Source organism: Solanum verrucosum, unplaced genomic scaffold (genome assembly GCF_900185275.1).
Source record: "Solanum verrucosum unplaced genomic scaffold, falcon-dt-bn FXZP01000008.1, whole genome shotgun sequence".
NCBI lineage: Eukaryota > Viridiplantae > Streptophyta > Magnoliopsida > Solanales > Solanaceae > Solanum > Solanum verrucosum.
The window spans coordinates 2443240-2462979 of record NW_026020195.1 but is presented as its reverse complement, the minus strand read 5'-3'; the positions used below and the strand labels follow the sequence as shown (position 1 = coordinate 2462979).

The window sequence follows — 19740 nt, the reverse complement described above, 5'->3', positions numbered from 1 at the left end:
CTATTTTACTTATTTTCATGTGCTATAGTTCACCGTCTTTTTTGGTGAATCGTAATTCCGATCTCATTTCTGCCAAAATTTTATATGGACGTCCGTTAGGACCTCAACTATGGAGCCAGTTGGCCCTCACGACCCAAATGTGCCATTTTAAAGGTCAAACGATCCCCGGAGAAGGTAAACCCCCTCATTATGCAAATTTTCGTGTGCTATTGTTCACTATCTTTTTTGGTGATCTGTTATTCCGACCTCATTTTTGCCGAAATTTTACATGGACGTCTGTTAAGACCATAGCTATGGAGCTAGTAGGCCCTCACGGCCAAAACAGCCCATTTTCAAGGTCAAAGGATTCCCGGAGCAGGTAAACCCCCATTTTGCCGATTTTCATGTGCTATAGTCCATGGATTTTTTGGTGATCTAGAATTCCGTACTCATTTTTGCCAAAATTGTTCATGGACGTCCGTTAAGACTTTAGTTATGGAGCCAGTTGGCCCTCACGGCCAAAAAGACCCATTTTCAAGGTCAAACGAGCCCCTGAGCAGGTAAACTCCCTACTTTACTAATTTTCGTGTGCTATAGTTCTCCATCTTTTTTGGTGATCCGAGATTCCGAACTCATTTTGCCAAAATTTTATATGGACGTCTGTTAAGACCTTATCTATAGAGCCAGTTAGCCCTCACGTAAAAATGGAAGGCAAATTCAGTATTGCAATTTACTAGCAAAAGGCAAAGGCACAATTTCGCAATGTGACTAGTATCAATAACCAAAATGAAAAGACCAATATGAGCAAGTGGTAGTAGGATTATCCTCAGCCCCTACCACTCTTTTTTACATTCACGCTGTAAACTTGTCAAAGGAAATATTGTGTCATTGCTTTCGGGGTGGAACTGGAAATATATATCACCAAGAGGACGATTAGTAAATACATGGCAATGCTAAATGGAGAACGCAACTTTCCTACTACTCTTATTGTATTTTTGATAAGGGGAGAGTATTGAAATAATGCAACAAAAAGTACAATTGAAACCTTTGTACCGCTCTACAATTTAGCTTACACCACATCAGATGGACTTTCAAATACAAACGAAATTAAGTAAACTGTCAAGTTACTTCCAAGTAAAAAACTGAAACTAGAGCCTCAGCTTCCCAAGTTTGCAGCCAATATGAAATTAGTAAATCCAAGAGAGCTCCATCCAATCATCTAGGCTGGAACAAAGGTGATACTCTCCGTCGAACAACATCCTTATCTGCTCAGCCTTCTCCAACTGCTGGTGAATCTGTCAAACATGCAGATCAATTTAGAAGAACAATATTTGAGTTTCTTATCTTATTTGAAGTTTAGGAAAGACAAAGTATTACCATAAATGCTTTAATTTTTTCTGAAAGAAAAACATTATTTTCTTCCATATTTGGTTTATTCTTTCCTTTAGGAAAAGTTTGGAACTCTATAAATTGAAGACTCCTCTTCTCATACCAACAATACAATAGAATTCACAATATAGTCATTTAGAGAGATTTGTTTATGAGAAGATTTTCTCTCAATAGTTTTTAGGCTTTTAATTAGTTTTTAATTATGTAGGTCAATTGGTCGTATCAAATAATAATATTATGGCTTTTAGTATAATTTTATATGTCATCTAATTTATCGTCATATGATTTGCAATTGTAAGTTTCCGCATGACGTCCTAATCACTTTCAAACCCAACATAAAGTTGCATAAGGGTCTGCTCGAACTCAGTGTTTTAATTCAAATTTTGTGTTAAGAAATCCATTAATTAAATATGTATAAAAAATAAATTAATTTAATGATATCTTATGTCACTATTTTAGAAAAAAAACTCATAAAGTTCAAATTTTGGCTTTACCTATTTAGACGACAGGGCGGATTAATGCGGGATAAGCCCAATCCCCCGGCCCCACCAAACTGACATCCATTAAATCATCCACATGAGAAATATATAGGCTATAGCCGTGTATTTTTTAATTTTTCAATTTCTTTATTGATTTTAGCAGGGTTTAGAAAAGAGTCGCACTCTAAGGAGTATGATGTAGTAATGTAGACAACCTACGACCTACTCTATTGTAAGTATTAGTGACTTCTTTCGTAATCTAAATCTGTAATCTATAAGTTTCACATAGACAACTTTACTGTTACTCAAAAATCGCTCAATCTCTTACCCATTGAATTGGTAATAATGTTAAAAGAGAGGGAATTTAGTCAAATATGACAGCTTCAACTTACACTTCGAGAAAAGCATCAGTGCACGGACACTCGTTATTTTGTGTCATTTTCATAAACTTAGTATTATTTTCTGTAAACAAAATAAGATGACAACTTATAATTTTAACAACTCATATTCAAAGTTGTTGTAAAATACCTTTTTTTTTTGGTAGGTAATTAATTAATTGGTTTTTAATTCTGGTAGTTGGGATAGTTATTGCACTGTTTTGGAACTTTTGTGTATGCCAGAGAGGTCGTGAACTGGGTACTTAAAAGTGTAGCAAATTGGGCATGTGGGTTGGTGTTGCTGGTAAGAGTCTTAAATGTGAGTAGTTCTTGGGGAGTCAAGTCCCCATGATGGTCTTAGGCATTTTAATGTAACAATAGTTAGTCCAAAGGTATCACATATGGTACGATAAATATCGAATTAATTATAATATCAAAATTAAAATTTTGGTAATGTTATTTCAATATTATGGTATTTAGTATGTATATTAAAAATAATTATATTTGATACGGTACTTGTTATTTTAAAAAAAATGTCGAAATATACATCATACCGAAATAATTAGTTTTGTACTTATACTAACTTATATATATACTACTACTACTACTACTACTACTAACAAAAATATACTCCCTCTGCCCTAATTACTTGTCCACTTTTCCTTTTTTAGTTATCTCTAATTACTTGTCCATTTTGACAAATCAACAAAGGACATTTTTTTTTACCTATTATACCCTCAATTAATTACTTTGAAAAAGATAGAATTTCTTGAAATCTTATTCATAATTAATAGGAGTAAAATGGTAAATTCACTATGTCAATAATTATTTTCTTAATAGTTGTGTCAATTCAAAAGTGGACAAGTAATCAAGGACAGAGGGAGTATAAGTTAGTATTAGTACAAAACAAATTATTTAGACTTTGAAACTTTGAAACTTAAAATACCGAATCATTTTAATTTGGTATAATAAAAAAAATTAATACCATACGATGCGCACCCCTACTTAGACCAATGTACTTGATGTATTTATTTTTCGGGGAAATTAAGCGAATAAGTAAACATATACTAGTTAATTAGCTAAATCAATGAATTCATTTTAAATTGTGATGATAAATCGATAATTTTCAATTTAGATACTGAAAATCATAATTTAATTTTTTTTATCAAAGTTTCATACTTAAAGGGTACTTTATTAGAACCCTAAACAAATTAAATTACCATAGGGCCCCTCTTCTGATTTCTAGCTTGAAATTAAATATTTTGGAAGATAAATGGGAAAGGGACAATAATTTATACTACACAGTACACACATTGTTGGATCGGGTCAAATAGGTCATCAATCAGGTGGGGTTTTTGTGTTTGAGTTGAGATATTTGGATTTTGTGTAACTTGCCTAATTAGTATGCCAACTAAGCATTTAATATAAGATAACATGTCAACGTAATTCATTAACTTGATTCCTGAAAGATGAGCAAGAAAAATATGAAGGCTAACGAAAAAAATATAGGATTATGTGAATGTGAAATGTAAGCAGAAGTGCAATGTAATTTCTTAAGTTCAATCACATTGCCGGAGTAATTGAGTCTGAAAATGAAAGGATAAATTGTATTTGTATAAGAAATCTCTTTTATAATGAACATTACTAATCATTCTCTAGAATAAGCTCAAACATTTAATATTTATTATGAGATAACTTGTCAGCGTAATTTATTAATTTTTAATCGCTAAAAGATGAGCAAAAAAATATGAAGATTACCGATAAAAGCATAAGATTATATGAGTGTGAAATATAAGAAGAGGTGCAATGTAATTTCCTAAGTTCAATCATATTACTACAAGTAATTGAGTCTTGAAAGATAAATTGTATATGTATAAGAATTTTCTTTTCTAATGAAAATTACTTATCATTCTCTAGAATAAGCTCTAACATTTAATATGAGATAACATGTCAACATAATTTATTATTTTGATACCTAAAAGATGAGAAAAAAATATGAAAATTAACGATAAAAGCATAAGATTATATGAATGTGAAATATAAGAAGAGGTGAAATGTAATTTCCTAAGTTCAATCATATTACTGGACGTAATTGAGTCTTAAAAAATAAATTGTGTTTGTATAAGACATTTATTTTCTAATGAAAATTACTAATCTAGAATAAGCTTTATTGTTAGTATTTCACTCAATTTTAACATAATTATATTTTATTCAAAAATAAAATAAAATTAGTTGAGTCTTTTTGTTTTTGTATTTTTTGCAAAATGAGTCTATTATATCTATCCTTTTCTTGAAGAAGTTGTTTGAATTTCTATAAATAAAATATTTGTCTCCTTATATACATGACACATACAATAATGTTCACGATCTAGTTATTTGAGAATTTTGCTTATAAAGAGATTATTTTTTTATAATGTCAATTATTTTATTGTTTGATTAATTATCATTCAAAATTAACAATTATTAAATTTAATATAATGTTATGTTATTTCGGCCCCAATATTGTTTTACGCTACCTCTAACCTTCTATATATTAGCTTTCAATTTTGTTTGATCATGCAATGCATGCTTATATGGTTTTATTTAGGTAAAAGACATCATTCGCCTAACTTTCTTGAAGTCTTAGAATTCTCTCTTCTTTTAGTATTAGTATTCCATTCTCTCTCCCTATTGCTTTTGCCTTTCATATCTATCTCATGATTATAAAAAAAAAAACAAATAACACAATTAAAACTTAATAAGAACGGATTGTGATAGGTTAAGACTCATATTAATTTTAATCTAAATAACTTTTGGATAAGTCAATAACTCGTCAATTTATTAATCACTTCATTTTAATCCGTTTAAATCCATTTCAACCCATTTATTTGACACTTATACGGATGACCATTTAAGAAATTTAACTTTATAATTCGCTATGCTTTCTTAATTATAAGTAAAACAGTTACTCTATCAGTTTCATTTTAATTACTTGCCCCTTATATCGAAAAATAAATATACATTTTATCTTACCAACTCAAGAGTCTTTTTTCATACTACACTTGGTATTAAATAACTACATAAAATAGTGGTACGCTATATTAAAAATGTTTTTAGCATTTAACTATCACTATATGTGCGATAATTAATTAACATTCTTTGTAAATGTTTCTGAAGCCTATAGAGACATTGGATCCAATGACAATGAACTAATGTCTAAAGACTTTAGTATTCTTTGTTAATATATATATTTTTTATCACTAAAAGTTGTTTTTGTTGTAGTGATAGTCAATTCAGAGTTCCAAAAGCATCATTAATAACATTATTTAGTAAAATATATCTCTAATTAAAGTGTTATTAAAAAATATATCAGATATTCAACATGAATCAAGTAATATAAAACGGAAGAAAAATAATTTATTGGCTTATCTTCTTATCACGAGTTGGAAAATTTCTTCCGACCCATATAGGTAGGGGTATACAAAATGTGTTGGGTATTTAATTGCATTTAATGTTACGGCAATAGAAAGATGATAAATTTAAATGAACAAAATTGACTTTACATTATCAATTTATGACACATTAATTAATGTAATGGGAGGTGGTCTTTTTTTTTTCTTTTTTTTTCACACTCTTTAAATTGACCAATGTTGATGTATTTTGGAAATTCAACAATCATATCATATACTCCAATCTTTCTTGTTCTACTCATAATTTTCTTGTAGCAAAATGGCACAAAATTCTCCTAATGGAGAAATTCAATCATCAAATTTACCAAATTTTCTTCTCTCTGTTAGACTCAAATATGTTAAACTTGGTTACCATTACTTAATCTCAAATGCAATTTATCTCGTAATTGTTCCAATTCTTGTTGCTGTGGGACTTCATCTTTCAACTCTTACACTTGAAGACCTCATGACAAATCTTGCCATGTTGAAATCTTATTCAACTCTTGTTGTATTTTTGGGCACGGTATACTTCATGAGTCGTCCGAGAAACGTTTACTTAGTCGATTTCTCGTGTTACAAGCCACACGAACGTTACATGATATCGAAAGAACGTTTAGTAGAGAAACTGACAGATATTTTTGATGAAAGTAGTTTGAACTTTCAAAAGAAAATCTTGTACAACTCAGGTTTAAGTGACAAGACATATATTCCAGTCGATAAATGGATCCCTTCAAATTTTTCCCTTAGTAGTAACCAACATCAAGCGAAATTGGTTATTATTGGTGCCATTGATGGTTTATTGGCGAAAACCGGAGTAAAAATTCGAGATATTGGATTTATTATTGTGAATTCTAGTATGTTTAATCCAACACCTTCTCTTTCTGCCATGGTTGTGAACCATTATAAGCTTGGTGTCAATGTGATCACTTACAATCTTGGAGGCATGGGCTGCAGTGCTGGGCTTATTTCTGTGGATTTGGCCAACAGACTTTTACAGGTTGGTGTATCATCTTTCTCGATATATTTTTTTAGTACGTTTCAAAAAGATTAGAAAAAAAATATATTAAAAAATATTTAGAAATAACCTCTAAATATAGGTAGTTAAACTGAACTGATTATGTAATTTTTCTTGTAAATTCTCATGGAAACTTTAATTACTTCATAGAGAAACACTTTTTAAGAAGGTATGTCCCTCCTTTTTTAGTCCATTTTGCAAAAAGCTCAATATCTTAATTTTTTTTATATTTTTATATTTGGGGTGTGTTCGATATGAAGAAGAATATTTTCTTTAAAATGTTTTTCTTAGTCATTTTCTGATGTTTGATTGCTATTAGATATAACATGACTTCTCTCGCTTTTGGATGGAAGTCATTCTCCTCCATAATTATTTCATCTCATTACATCATATCACAATAATACTTGACATTATTATCAAATCTTTAATACTTTAAAAATCCATCAAAATACTATTTGATTCATTAATATCATCATCAACTTTTAATAATAAATAGATTCCACTCTCAAATCAATTTTTAGAAAGTAAGTCATTTTCTGAAAGATAACTTTAGTCGTACCAAACAAACATACATGTTAAAAAATTTCTATTGTTCGATCAAACATCATCATATAATATGCAGAAAATGTATATCATGTTGGTCAAAATTGTTGAGTTTTGAAATGATTGAACAGGGGCAAGCCAACAGCTATGCACTTATAGTAAGCACAGAAATAGTCTCATCGGCCTTCTATACTGGGAATGATAAATCAAAGCTAATACCAAACATGATTTTCCGGATGGGTGCATCCGCTGTTCTCCTATCGAACCGTTTCTCCAACCGAAGGCGGTCGAAATATCAACTGATGCATGTCGTCCGAACCCATAAAGGCGCAGACGACAGAGCATTCAGTTGCGTGTTTCAAGATGAGGAAGAGGATGGGAAAAAAGGCATGTCATTGTCAAAGGACCTAATGGCAGTAGCTGGTGAGGCCTTAAAGACCAACATCACAACTTTAGGCCCACTAGTCTTGCCAATGTCCGAGCAGCTCCTCTTTTTCGTCTCGTTAATTGCTAGGAACGTGTTTAAGCGGAAAATCAAACCGTACATTCCAGATTTCAAGATGGCATTCGAGCATTTCTGCATTCATGCAGGGGGGAGAGCTGTGTTGGATGAGCTTCAGAAGAATCTTGATCTCTCAGAAGCACTTATGGAACCTTCTAGAATGACTCTCTACAGGTTTGGGAACACTTCAAGTAGCTCAGTGTGGTACAATTTGGCCTATTCAGAGGCTAAAGGGAGGATTAAGAAGGGCGATAGAGCGTGGCAAATAGGATTTGGATCAGGATTCAAATGTAATAGTGCTGTTTGGCGCGCCCTCAGGACAGTCAATCCAGCCAAAGAAAAGAACGCGTGGACAGATGAGATTGATGATTTTCCCGCTCAAGTCTCACGTTGATGCTTCATACTGAAAAATGTACAACACCTACAAAAATCACTCTAGTACATTAAATTGTGCAAACAAATGTTTGTACAATTAATGTATCTACAAGTACAAGCCAAATGAGGCAATCAGTAGGTAGTTCAAATTTCAATTTCACTACAAACTTTGAATCAGATTGGTGACTTGAATTTCAATCTTTTTATTTCAATGTTGAATTAGCTTATTCATGCTCTTTATTTGTTGAAGGAAAATACCCTGTTCTTGAATCTTGAATCATTTTAATTTGTTTGTCTTAGTTTGATTAGACACGGAGTATACTTTTGAAACATGTAATCTTAAATATGTCATTTAGAATATTTTTCTTCATACCCAACATACCATCAATGTGTTGGGTATAACACATGAAATTCATGAGCTAGCCTTATTTTTATTACTTTTAGTTTTTGGCACTTTTTTTTGCGTCAGTTGAACAAGTACACACACGTGTCCTACATGTATTATGCCACATAGGACACATGTGTTTATTTGTTTAGCTTTAAGTGACATTTTATTCCTTTTTGTATTCCTTTACCTTTATTCACAGGACCACCATTCCAAAAACAGGAAAGATGTGATGTGATATTGCAATTTGCAAGAGGAGGGCAAGTTACACATGATATATGACTGGTTCTTTGAGATAGGACCATATGTATCTGTAGCTCGTTTTAGTTACTAGATTCACAATTAAATACATAATACATATTTAATGAAGTTCTAACATAAATACATGATCTAAGCACAAACTATTGGGTTTGTCTCAACCCGTACCTAATATTGTAACTCCACCCAGCCTGCTTTGTAAAATATCAAGAAATATTTGAATGTGAACCCAGTTATTAGACTATACTAACTTGAGGTCGCCGTAGGATCCCATAAACTTCAAATCCTAGATCTGTTTTTTCTGGCTACTTTAGCTAGCAATGTCCAGCAGCAACCTAGGTCTTAACGATGCTAAACTTAGGAACAAATTAAACTCTTATATCCAATGTTTGTTTTAGTAAGTTAGTAAATAAAACCAGAACTTTGTGCTCCTTATAGATAACCAATTATTTAAGATGGCATTTGACACTCTGCGACTATTTCAAAATGCAGACCAAATAGTAGGCTTTCTAACAAAGAGGTACATACAAAGTGTTTATAGTACTCATATTATGTCAGCCAGCCATGAGTTTCAATCTTGTTTTATGTTCATGACTCCAATCCAGTAGGGAGTTTATGGTTGTTGGGGCTAGGGGGCAAAAATTTATAATCCGCCAAACCACGTCATTGTTAAAACAAGTAAACATGAAAAGCTGCAAGGTAGGCCACTCTCGGTAATGTAATTGAAAAATAACTATTGTCGTGGAGTTTCAAATTACCTTGGGACTCTGACCACTAGCATTCCAATTGAAACTCGAGGAGATGGAATGAAACAGACTTAGGCCCCTTTCCTCTTTCAAGAGGACTAGAAAGAATGCAACTACTGAGACAACAACTCGAATTAAATCCCGAGAGAAAATAAAAGATTGGTGAGGTAAGGTCTATAGAACCGTAAGGAAAAGGGCTTAAAAGGAAGAGCACTCCTACTTACTTTTGAGAGAAATTCTGGACACCTTAGATGCCAGATCCTACAGGAAAGACTTCATGATAATGTCCTGGAGTTTCATCTCTGGTATTTGAAACTCCATGACAGCGGCTACTTTTCATTTATAGGAACTGAAAAGTGGCTATTTGTGACGGTAAAATGTCACATCCACTTCTTGTTATCATCAAAAGTTGAATAGGCCTATGAATTGGTAAGAACCTCAAAAGAAGCTTCGCTCTTTTTTCATAGTCAATGTGGTTAGTTTGACAATGATTGTCCAAAAGAAATCTGCTGATCCAAAGAATATTGGATTGATGGACAAATTAAACACTAAAATATGGACTTTTAAACAAGATAAGAAAGAGAGCCAACCCAATTTTGCTTGATAATTGGAGTGAATAACTGGGAGTTCAATTACAAGAAGCCAATAGAAGTATAGCAAAATAAGTTGCACAAAGTTGCTTCTGCTAAATCTCAATTAACTTCAATGGAAATGCATGGAAATTCTCTGAGTATGAAAAATTATTTCATAAGAAGGCCCAATGTAACATGGGAAAGAGAAGGCCTAGTAGGTTGAAGATTGATCACTCTCTAGAGAAAGAGTGAAGAAAGATCCCTCCTCGATGAAGGCTTCTGGACCAAAGGTTGTGAAGTCAATAGTTTCATTGCATTTCCTTTGGGGGAGTATTGGACAATTGATGAGGTCTGTACCATACTTATCAACACAACGAAAAACCTGCAGTTGGTTGTTAGTTGTTACCAAGTGCATCCTTATTGCATTCTATTGCTGCTTCATGTCCAGTTCCATTCTTTACAGCTTCCTTGATCACTTCCAAGCTGTAAAAGCCTCCTGGCTCAGTTCCTGCAACGTGTTTGTTTTGAGACTTAATAGAATAATTTGATGCTGGACTGGACGATAACTATAAGCACTTGCATCCTTAAGAACAGAAAGAAGATTCACCTTCTCCTTAATGGTCAGAGCTGCTTTGAAGTAAGAATGCTCATCTAGAGTAAAAAGGGAACAGGTACCACGTTTGTCCCATTCGTGTGACCAGAATTTTGTTCCCTTATTTCTTGGACAGGCTAGTGTTGGCCAGTTCTCTTGCATGCTACTTATCAGGTCTTTGATCTGCACCAACGTAAATTTTCATGTGCAGAGTTAGTATCCAGATCTCCAAATGACCAGTGTTCCGACCTATATATAATTGGTTTTCATCTGTGCAGGATACATTAATGTAGAGGCCCTCCCTTCAAACACACTAATGCATTGTCATAAGAATCATAAAAAGGAACTTCACTGGTAGAAACTTGGGAGAAAACTTGCTTGAGAAACTATTTCGACAAAATTAACTATGTTCACGAGAAAATGCCAGTGTGACAGAGGTACAAAAGAGCATCGTAATATAATATGTAAAATCGCAATTCATTGAGCTTACCTCTGTTTCATCATAGAGGTTTGTGTTATCACAACTTGATGGATAGGAGCCATTGTCGTAATTTGGCCAAAGTCAAGTGTTGGCTTTCCAGTAGTTGGATAACAACAACTTCGCTTTTGATCACATAGTGCTGGTGGCCACTGAGAACAAACATAACCTTAAAGTTAGAAAGTTCAAATCTAGGGAAATTCCAATAATTTTTACCTAAAAACATTCCAGGAGTAATAATATCATATTCTATGAGGAACTAGCGATAAAAGGAGGACTTGCCTGCCGAACTAAGTAAAAAAAATCAAAAATTCTGTGTGACACAGAGAACAAACAAACATTTTACTACAATAATCTTGATCAGCATAGGGCGGTAGTATCCTATCCTTGTGTGCATATATGGTTGCTATTGGAGTTGAAGATGGTGTTTGCCGTCTAGAGCTTTATACACATATATATATGTATGTACAACACAAATCATCAGGACTACCAGTGTGCGGATGGAAAGAATCACCAAACTCGGCTTAAGTTCTCGTCATGCCAAAAGAGTAAAATCATGTGGAAAATACACGGCTACGTCCCTCTAACAGGTTTATATGGACAGTGAGCATGTGCCAAATGAAGCCATTCTTGATTTGACTCTCAATCACAGAGAAGTGTGGGAAGCATGCTAAGAAGAGTTATGAATATCCTATGAGCGATACCACATGTATTAGGAAACTGCGTAATAGTTCATAAAGTCTAACTGATGGCTAGTGGTCAGAATTTCACCAAGCAGATTAATGTACTACAAGTTTTGTTGTCCTCTCTTTCCATTAAGCATTATTAGTTAAAAGAAAAACTCTGTGGTCCATGAAATATAATGATCCCATCTAGGGAACTCAATTAGGCCTTCAATTGGAAAATTATGGAAACTACATAACTATAACAAAATGAAAAAAATATATTTCAAGGATGTTAGTTGTAGACAAATTTCATTTTACTCAAAAACAGGGATAATGTATCAAATTTTAGGTTGTCTTCTTGAATTAGTGCTGTTTAGTACTACAGTTGATTTAAGAAAGTTGTAGTTTCATCTTTAATTTATGTGTTACAAAAATTAAAGAAACTGAACTGAATGTATGGTAAAGAAGGATAAGAAACCTGCTTATTTTCTAACCTCGGATTTGCTTTTCACCAGCATTCACTAGCAAAACAAATCTGAATGATAAACTATTATGATGACTGATGAGAATACCCGATTATCACAAGAAAATTCTGCATTGTCTCCAGTTGGTGTTAAGATGGTATAGGCTTGGTCTCACTAGTGTGCATTCCATCAATCATGTAACCAAAACTACCCAATATAACTTTTTCCACCTTCAAAATTGATGAAACTCATTCATGTGAAGGTGGTAGAGGTTTCCTCTCGCAAGAGTGCATATCGATCATTTGTCACCAAAAATCCCCACAAGAACAGTTTCCACCTTCAAAATGATGAAATCTATGCAAATCTCTAATAATAATATTTCGTTTAAAGATAAGTGATATGAATTTTGCAGCTGAATGGCAATCCCCACAGATTCTAAGGTTCTTAACAACACGGATTGTTTTTCCGGGTGGACTATTAAGAAGACCAAAAGTAATTGCCAATTTTTCACTGTGGTACCTCAAAGTAGCTTCTTTATCTTCATCTTTTAGGCCGGGACGAAAAGCTATAGATGTATCAGGAACATAACCAACCAATTTCAATTTCTCGATTAACTTGTCAACTTCCTGGTGCAGTTCCCTGTGCTCAATACGTGTAACCTCCCCAGAGAAGAATTCATGTAGTACATTGTTAACCTCCACCGAACTACATCCAGGAATTTTTTTAATCCCTCTTTCTTTCATCAATTTCCAGATGTAATTCACTTCTTCCCACTTCCCAGCTCGTGCACACATGTTTGAAAAGATCACATAATCGCCACTATGTGATTTGTCCAGTTCAAAGATTCTCTCAAGTACCAGCTTCCCCAAATCCACATTTCCATGGATGCTGCAAGCAGCTAACAATGTCCGCCAAAGTAAAAGTGTAGGCAGAATTGGCAATTCTGTTAAGAACTTAAAAGCATCAGTAAGGCGGCCAGCCCGAGCTAACAAATCCAACATGCATCCATAGTGTTTCACCCCTGGTACAATCCTGTAATTTTCTTTCATGCTATTGAAAAATCTAAAACCCTCTTCAATCAATCCACTGTGGTTGCAGGCATAGAGTAGGCCCAAAAATGTAATTCCATCAGGATTAACTTGAGTGTTCTGCATCTCTTGAAACAAAGTTATTGCACAACGAGCACGCCCATGAATAGCATAAGCCATGATCATTGCTGACCATGCTTGAGTGTCCCTATAAGGCATGCTCTCAAAAACAGAAATCGCATCAGCCAAGCTCCCACACTTTGCATACATATCAATTAGTGCTGTGTTCACCTTAACATATTGATCAAAACCATTCTTCTTAACATATTCATGCACCCATTTTCCAAATCCCAACGATCCCAACAATGCACATGATGAAACAACACCTAGAATTGTAACATCAGAAGGCTTAATTTTTTTCACTTGCAATTCACGAAACAACAAAAGAGCCTCATTTGGCTCGCTACTTCTCACGTAACCCATTATGATCGCATTATACGTTACCACACAAGGGTCAGCTATCCTATCAAACACACGACGAGCTGAACCATTGTCCTTACACTCAATGTACATATTCATAAGTGCAGGAAAAACATACATATCACTGTTAAGGCCATATTTAATCAAAAGACAATGCAACTGCTTACCTTCTTCCAGAGCTTCAGCACCTGCACAAGCCTTCAACAAAGAAGGAAATGTATAAAAATCAGGGACAACATCCAATGTTAAAATTTTCAAGAACAGAACAAAAGCATTTAATGGGGTGTCACTACGAGCATAACCACGGGCCAAGAAGTTAAAAAGGACTATATCTGATTGTGGAATTTTATCAAATAGGAGGTGAGCATGGTACATAAATGCAGGTGTTGGATTTTTTGTGCAAAAATTTATGAGCTTACTCATAAAAAAGATATCATTTTGCATTTGGGTTTTTATAGAAAAGGCTTGAATTTGCTTGAGGTCTCTTAAAGATTTGCATTTGGGTACAAGAGCAAGAGGGTCAATTGGTGTAAATGTGTCTTTTCTTGAATTTTTTTTGGTGATTTCTTGGCAAGAGAAAGGGCCTACTATGAGTAATGGAGTTTGAATAGCCATGGATACAGATTTACATACAGCTAAGGGATTTTATACTGCAAATCAAATCAAAAGGATTATTTTGAGTTTGGCTTTTCCTCCTTATGGCCTTTCATTTTGCGCCTCAATTATCCTTTCCCACTGTCTTTTTCTTGAAAAAATGTTCTCCTATTTCCATCTCTATAAATTCATTCTGGTGTATTTAATCATTCTCAGGTGCCACTAAATAGCACTAGATACTAAGATTATTGCAAATAGTTTTGGGTGTCAAGTCAGGCTTAGCAGCAACAACACAAGCCCAACTTTTAAATAGTTCAAGCCCACTATTCATTGCCCATATGGGCCTCTAACTCAAGTTCAACCTTCTCCTACCTCAGTCACTTCATCCTGTCAAAAATGGCGTCTACAGTAGCGAAGCTTAGAAGCAGCCCCAATTTCATCAACGGCCTTCGAAGATTTTCTCACGCAATATCCATACCACCACCACCACTTGATAGCACCATTTATCTCCAGATAGCTTCATCACCATCGTTGGTTTTACCTGAACATGACAACAACAACAACATAGGATTTATGGTCCCAAATTCACCTTTTCTTGGAGGGTCTATGGAGCTAATGGCTGTTCCTAAGAAAAAGGTAACAAGATCATTCCTTTTTCACTTTGTAATTAAGCTCAAATGAGAGCCTTTTTCTTGTATTTCCTAAATTGTTTTTTTTTTCTTATTACTATTGTTTAAAGTGATAATTAAGGTTATAAATTTAGTTTTGAGTTTAATTTCTGTGGGCTGATGTTCATTTTGAGGGCCAGGATTTTGGGATACCATATTGCTTAGTGTTCCTTTGGGGCATGCTCTCTTTTGTGGTTATAGAGTTTCAGAATATTGATCTGGAAACAATAGTGCGGGCGTTTGGCCATATTTCAATGTTCAGAAATTATACATGATGAGTTTAAATGGAGTAAGGTGGTCAATGACAATTCATATAGCCAATCCTAACTTAATTGAAATAGAGATGTAGTTGTTGTTAATGATTAATATGTTACATCTGTCTGTTGAATCTTGAGTTTTGCTTGTCATTGCCATGTATTTTGGCTTTGACAGATTATATAGAACAATGTTGCAGCACGACTAATTGTTGTATTGAGTTTTACATTATACTCTTTATGTATTTGTTCCTGTGATGTTATTGTCTTCAGTTCTGATTAGGTTGTGAGTTGATATCAGTAACGTTGCAAAGTCACTCGTGCTAATATGTGAAGCAGGACCTTATATGTATGCCGAACTTTTGTGTTTTTCTATTTTTGAATATGAGGTTATAGACTCGGTAGATGATAGATTCAGGATGTTTAGAAAGACGTCTTTAGGGAGATCACTTACCATCATGATCTTTATTGGGGAAATAAAATCAGAGAACATAAGTACGGCTGGGAAAAAATCCATCCTAATTGAAGCACTAAGAATATCAAAGTCCTGTAAATGCATTTGGGGCCTTTACTATGTGGGTGGCGAAATTTGGGAAGTGGCTTAAGTTTCTCTATTCCCCTTGCAAAATACATGAGATTAAGATAAAGTGTAGTTACTCTTTGTTTTCTTTTGGCCTTAGTTCCCCTGCAATTTTCGAAGTTTGGATCTGACCAGGAAATTTCCAGACAGTTCCAGATATGAAAGTAGGTAGTAAAACTAAGCTTAAAAGCATAAAATGGAGTTGCTTGGGGCAAGGCACACCTCCTACTATTCTTTATTTTACTGGATATTGTGGAAGCTAGCAACAGTCAGAATGGGGTTTTGGGGGCTAATCGGATTTCAGTAAATACAAGAATATGGAGTTGAGACTTAAATTAAGAACCCGGAAATAAGATTTTCCTGTATAATAGCTTTACATTTTGGCTATTTATTCACAATTAATAACAATTTAGCTAAGTGCCTACTCTGATCTTAGCTACCCTTTGACTGTAAACTGAATTCTGGTAAACTCATGGCTTTGAGGAGGCCTCCACATATATATGTCTCCCGAATTTTTGTTAATAATTGGCAGCAAGATTGATAACCTTTCACACTTTAATAGGTTATTCATGAAGAGGGGTTTTCTGCTTGCTTGTGCCTATTCCACATGAAATGTCTGCAAAAATTTACAGTGTGTAACATTAAGTTTCCTGAAGAATTGATCCAACTACCTACACAAAAAGGAATGTTGAAATTCTGAATCTTTATCTAACAAGTTGGCGCCTTGTCAATTAGACTACCTCATTGACCCTTTTCTTTGTGTTTTTTTGCATAGTGCATGCCAGCTTGGGGAACTTGTTAAAATTTCCACATGCGTAGATGGATGTAATGCTTATGCTGTGAGGTTGCATTTGTTCCCGCACTTGTGTGACACCGAGAGAGTACGTATGTGTGTACATGTTACATATAGTTCACATTTTGTTATGCTGATAGGATATGCTTGATCATGCAGGTTTCCCCTCATAAGAGAGGCATAAGAAATGGACCAAAGGCTCTAAAACCAGTGCCAGTGATTACGCGGTGCAAGTAAGAGCTTTATGCCATCAAAAAGGACTAGATAAATCTTTTGCTTCTTCCCATAAATTAATCTCAATTGAAACATATTGAAGAATGAAATGTTTAGCTAGTAAGAGAAAACCCTGAATTTTCTATTTAGCTTGTAAACAACAGAAGATTGGATATATCGACATATGTATATGTCTTTCTTGGTGCTTCTGAAATATTATTATGTCTCCCACTTTCAAAACCAGAGACCAAAGCAAGGCTCGACACAAAAAAAGTACTATAGTAGATTGTCTTTCCCTGTAATGGAACTTTCATGTTGGAACAAAAACTAGCATGAAAGTCGGACTACGTGTCTCTGTCTCAAGGGAAGTTTTGATAGGGGGAGAACTCCTTGGAAAAAAGGCAATGAAAGAGTAAGTGTACTTGGGCTACCCATAAATTGAAAAAAGATCAACAAAAAGGTAACAGTATTTTTCTTTCGTCAAATATCCCATTTTTGAGCTTGCATTGGCTATCCAATGGAGTGAGTCTTTGAGATTTTATTCGGCTGTCTGATCTTAGCTCCACGAGTCAGACTAACTGTGTGCTTCTAAAATTGTTCTCCCAAATTGATGGGTTTCAAGTATGATTTGTTCCAAGGTAACATCTTGCTTGAATGATTGTTAAACAATAAGATTATGATTGTTGACACAAGAAAGATTCAGTAGGACATTAAAAAAATTTAACTGATGATGTTTATCTTGGTCCTCCGTAAGGAAGACAATTGCTTAATGTCATGTTTCATTTTCTTGTCTAATGCAACGATTTTTGTTGTGCTCCCAGTCCCATTTTTCTTTGTTGGTCTTCCATCTAAGGTCTACACTTTTCCATGTTAATTCTCTTAACATCCTTCTGCTTGTAAATAAACTTGCAGGGTCTGCAGTCGAGTCAAATTACCACATTTCTTTTGCTGCAGTGGAATCAAGCCAGGTGATGAGAATAGTTCCAACAGTTGATCAACTTGAAGTGGAGCATCCAACATAATTTCTTCAACTTCAACTTTGTTGTTCTGGTAGAATCTGTTTTTATTTGAAAGAAAGAAGTTTAAATATGCACCATGGCTGCACAATAGCATAGGCCTCTTGCTGAAGAACCTGTTTTGCATGTTTAAGTAGCACTATATTAGTTTTATTTCTTCGAAGTCTTCCCTTTGATTGATGACGACGACTAGTTCTTGAAAATCACAAAGCATTAGAATTCGGAGACTAGAGCACGTAGCTCTTTCACATTCATTACTCCGGAACAAAAATTCCTGATGCTCCCCTGAGCGAACAAGCAAGAACATACATCAAGATATATCGTCTGTTCTCCGTGACTATCAGAACTGTTCATGTACTTTGTGAAGTTGCACCGTTAAGTATGAAAGTTCCATATCTGTAGCATTCTCATCACTTTTTGTTTCTTGTTTGAGTTCTTTTGTTGAAGGATTTGTTCTTCCTCTATGGCATTGGCAAGCGTGCAGTATGTATGAGAAACAATCAGCCTAGTTGAAGCTGCTAAACTGTGTTTATGTTATTGAAAGGTTGGATTTTGTTTCCCATGCAAGACATATCAGAAATTTTTCTTTGAAATATTTTTGAATTTTGATGTCTTATCTTTCAGTTGTTGAGTTGTGATTTGAATTTGTTTCACCTTGTGGTGGTGGAATTACATGGTTCAAACTTGCTTCAATTGCATTCTCTTTGTCGGAAAATAGTACTATGTAAATAGGATAAACACTACATTTTTTTTCAAGAGTTAATAGAGTATTGTTTTTCATAACTAATTTGATTTGTTGCACTGGAGCTAAGGGTCTTTTAGAAACAATGTCTCTACCTCCATGAGTTAAGGATAAGGTCTACGTAGCTTTACCATCTCCAAACTCATGTGTGGAATTACACTAGACACTAGTCACTAGGCATGTTGTATAAAAAGTTGGAACTTGATTGCTTTGGAAAGAGGTTTTGACGTTACAATCTTGTTTGTCCAAAAATAATGTAATAGTTTTTTGAAGAGATAATCTACCACTATTTTTTATAACCCAACATTTATATTGGTAGTTTTATATATAAATTTAAATAATATAACAAGCATACAAACGTAGACATAAATAGTTGCAAAGAATATGGAGACCAATTAATAGGACCTTGTAGGATTGCTTATTGACTTGCATTATATGATTTGAACATCTATTTATTGACAATAAAGCAACAAGCATGGATTATGTGTCTTTTACACATCATGATTATCCAAATTAAGAATTAAATCTTATGTAATGCCCTCAACGTTAAATTATGTCGTACGTTTTTGTTTTCTACTCAATGTCTAGTATTCGTTTTGAGACCCAACTAATCATGATTTGCATTGAAAGTTGGTCAAACCTACTTTTAAGTCAATTTTTAACTTCTGAAAGTGTTTGACAAATATAAAAAATAACTTAAAATAAGTCAAAAATGACTTCAAATTAGTTAGGAAGTGTTTGGCAATGTCAAAAGTGACTTAAAATAAGTTTAAAATGACTTAAAATAAGTCAAAAACCAAAAGTATAGGTCTCCCCCTACTTTTTATTTTTAGACTTAAAAAGTCATTTCAGTTTGACATTTTATTTTTGACTTCAAAGCTATTTTTTTTTAAGTCAATCCAAACGGGCTCTAAATTAATGTTCTCTACCAAAAGTGATTCATATCTAGGGCTCGATTCAACACCTCTAGCCTCTAATTAAAAATGAATGAATACTTACCACTCTGTCACGACTTCTTATAGTTATTAATTATTTTAAAGTTCGTTAATAATCTTAGAAGTTGAATATTATAAATGCACGTTCCAACATCTATCCCCCAAACAAATAAATTTTAAAAATAGGCAA

General features: G+C 34.0%; 3 protein-coding genes across 5 annotated transcripts; 2 read left to right on the top strand and 1 right to left on the bottom strand.

Moving 5' to 3' along the window:
• Positions 1–5875: 5875 nt before the first annotated feature.
• Positions 5876–8357, top strand: LOC125829916 (3-ketoacyl-CoA synthase 20-like). Its single transcript, XM_049509141.1, has 2 exons — positions 5876–6649; positions 7342–8357. The coding sequence occupies exons 1-2, from the start codon at positions 5933–5935 to the stop codon at positions 8104–8106; spliced, it is 1482 nt and encodes a 493-aa protein (XP_049365098.1). The 5' UTR covers positions 5876–5932; the 3' UTR covers positions 8107–8357.
• Positions 8358–11195: 2838 nt separating this feature from the next.
• On the bottom strand, positions 11196–14552 carry LOC125829915 (pentatricopeptide repeat-containing protein At2g02980, chloroplastic). Of its 3 annotated transcripts, XM_049509139.1 has the most exons (3): positions 13923–14552; positions 12278–13661; positions 11196–11270 (listed from the first exon to the last, which is right to left on the bottom strand). In XM_049509139.1, the coding sequence occupies exons 1-2, from the start codon at positions 14368–14370 to the stop codon at positions 12553–12555; spliced, it is 1557 nt and encodes a 518-aa protein (XP_049365096.1). In that variant the 5' UTR covers positions 14371–14552; the 3' UTR covers positions 11196–11270; positions 12278–12552. The 3 variants fall into 3 exon arrangements, with proteins under 3 accessions (XP_049365096.1, XP_049365095.1, XP_049365094.1); XM_049509138.1 differs by having other exon boundaries at positions 12262–14552; XM_049509137.1 differs by having other exon boundaries at positions 12278–14552.
• Positions 14553–14628: 76 nt separating this feature from the next.
• On the top strand, positions 14629–18299 carry LOC125829917 (uncharacterized). The gene is made up of 3 exons (XM_049509142.1): positions 14629–14985; positions 16804–16877; positions 17770–18299. Exons 1-3 carry the CDS (start codon positions 14746–14748, stop codon positions 17849–17851), a joined length of 396 nt encoding a protein of 131 aa, XP_049365099.1. The 5' UTR covers positions 14629–14745; the 3' UTR covers positions 17852–18299.
• Positions 18300–19740: the final 1441 nt, after the last annotated feature.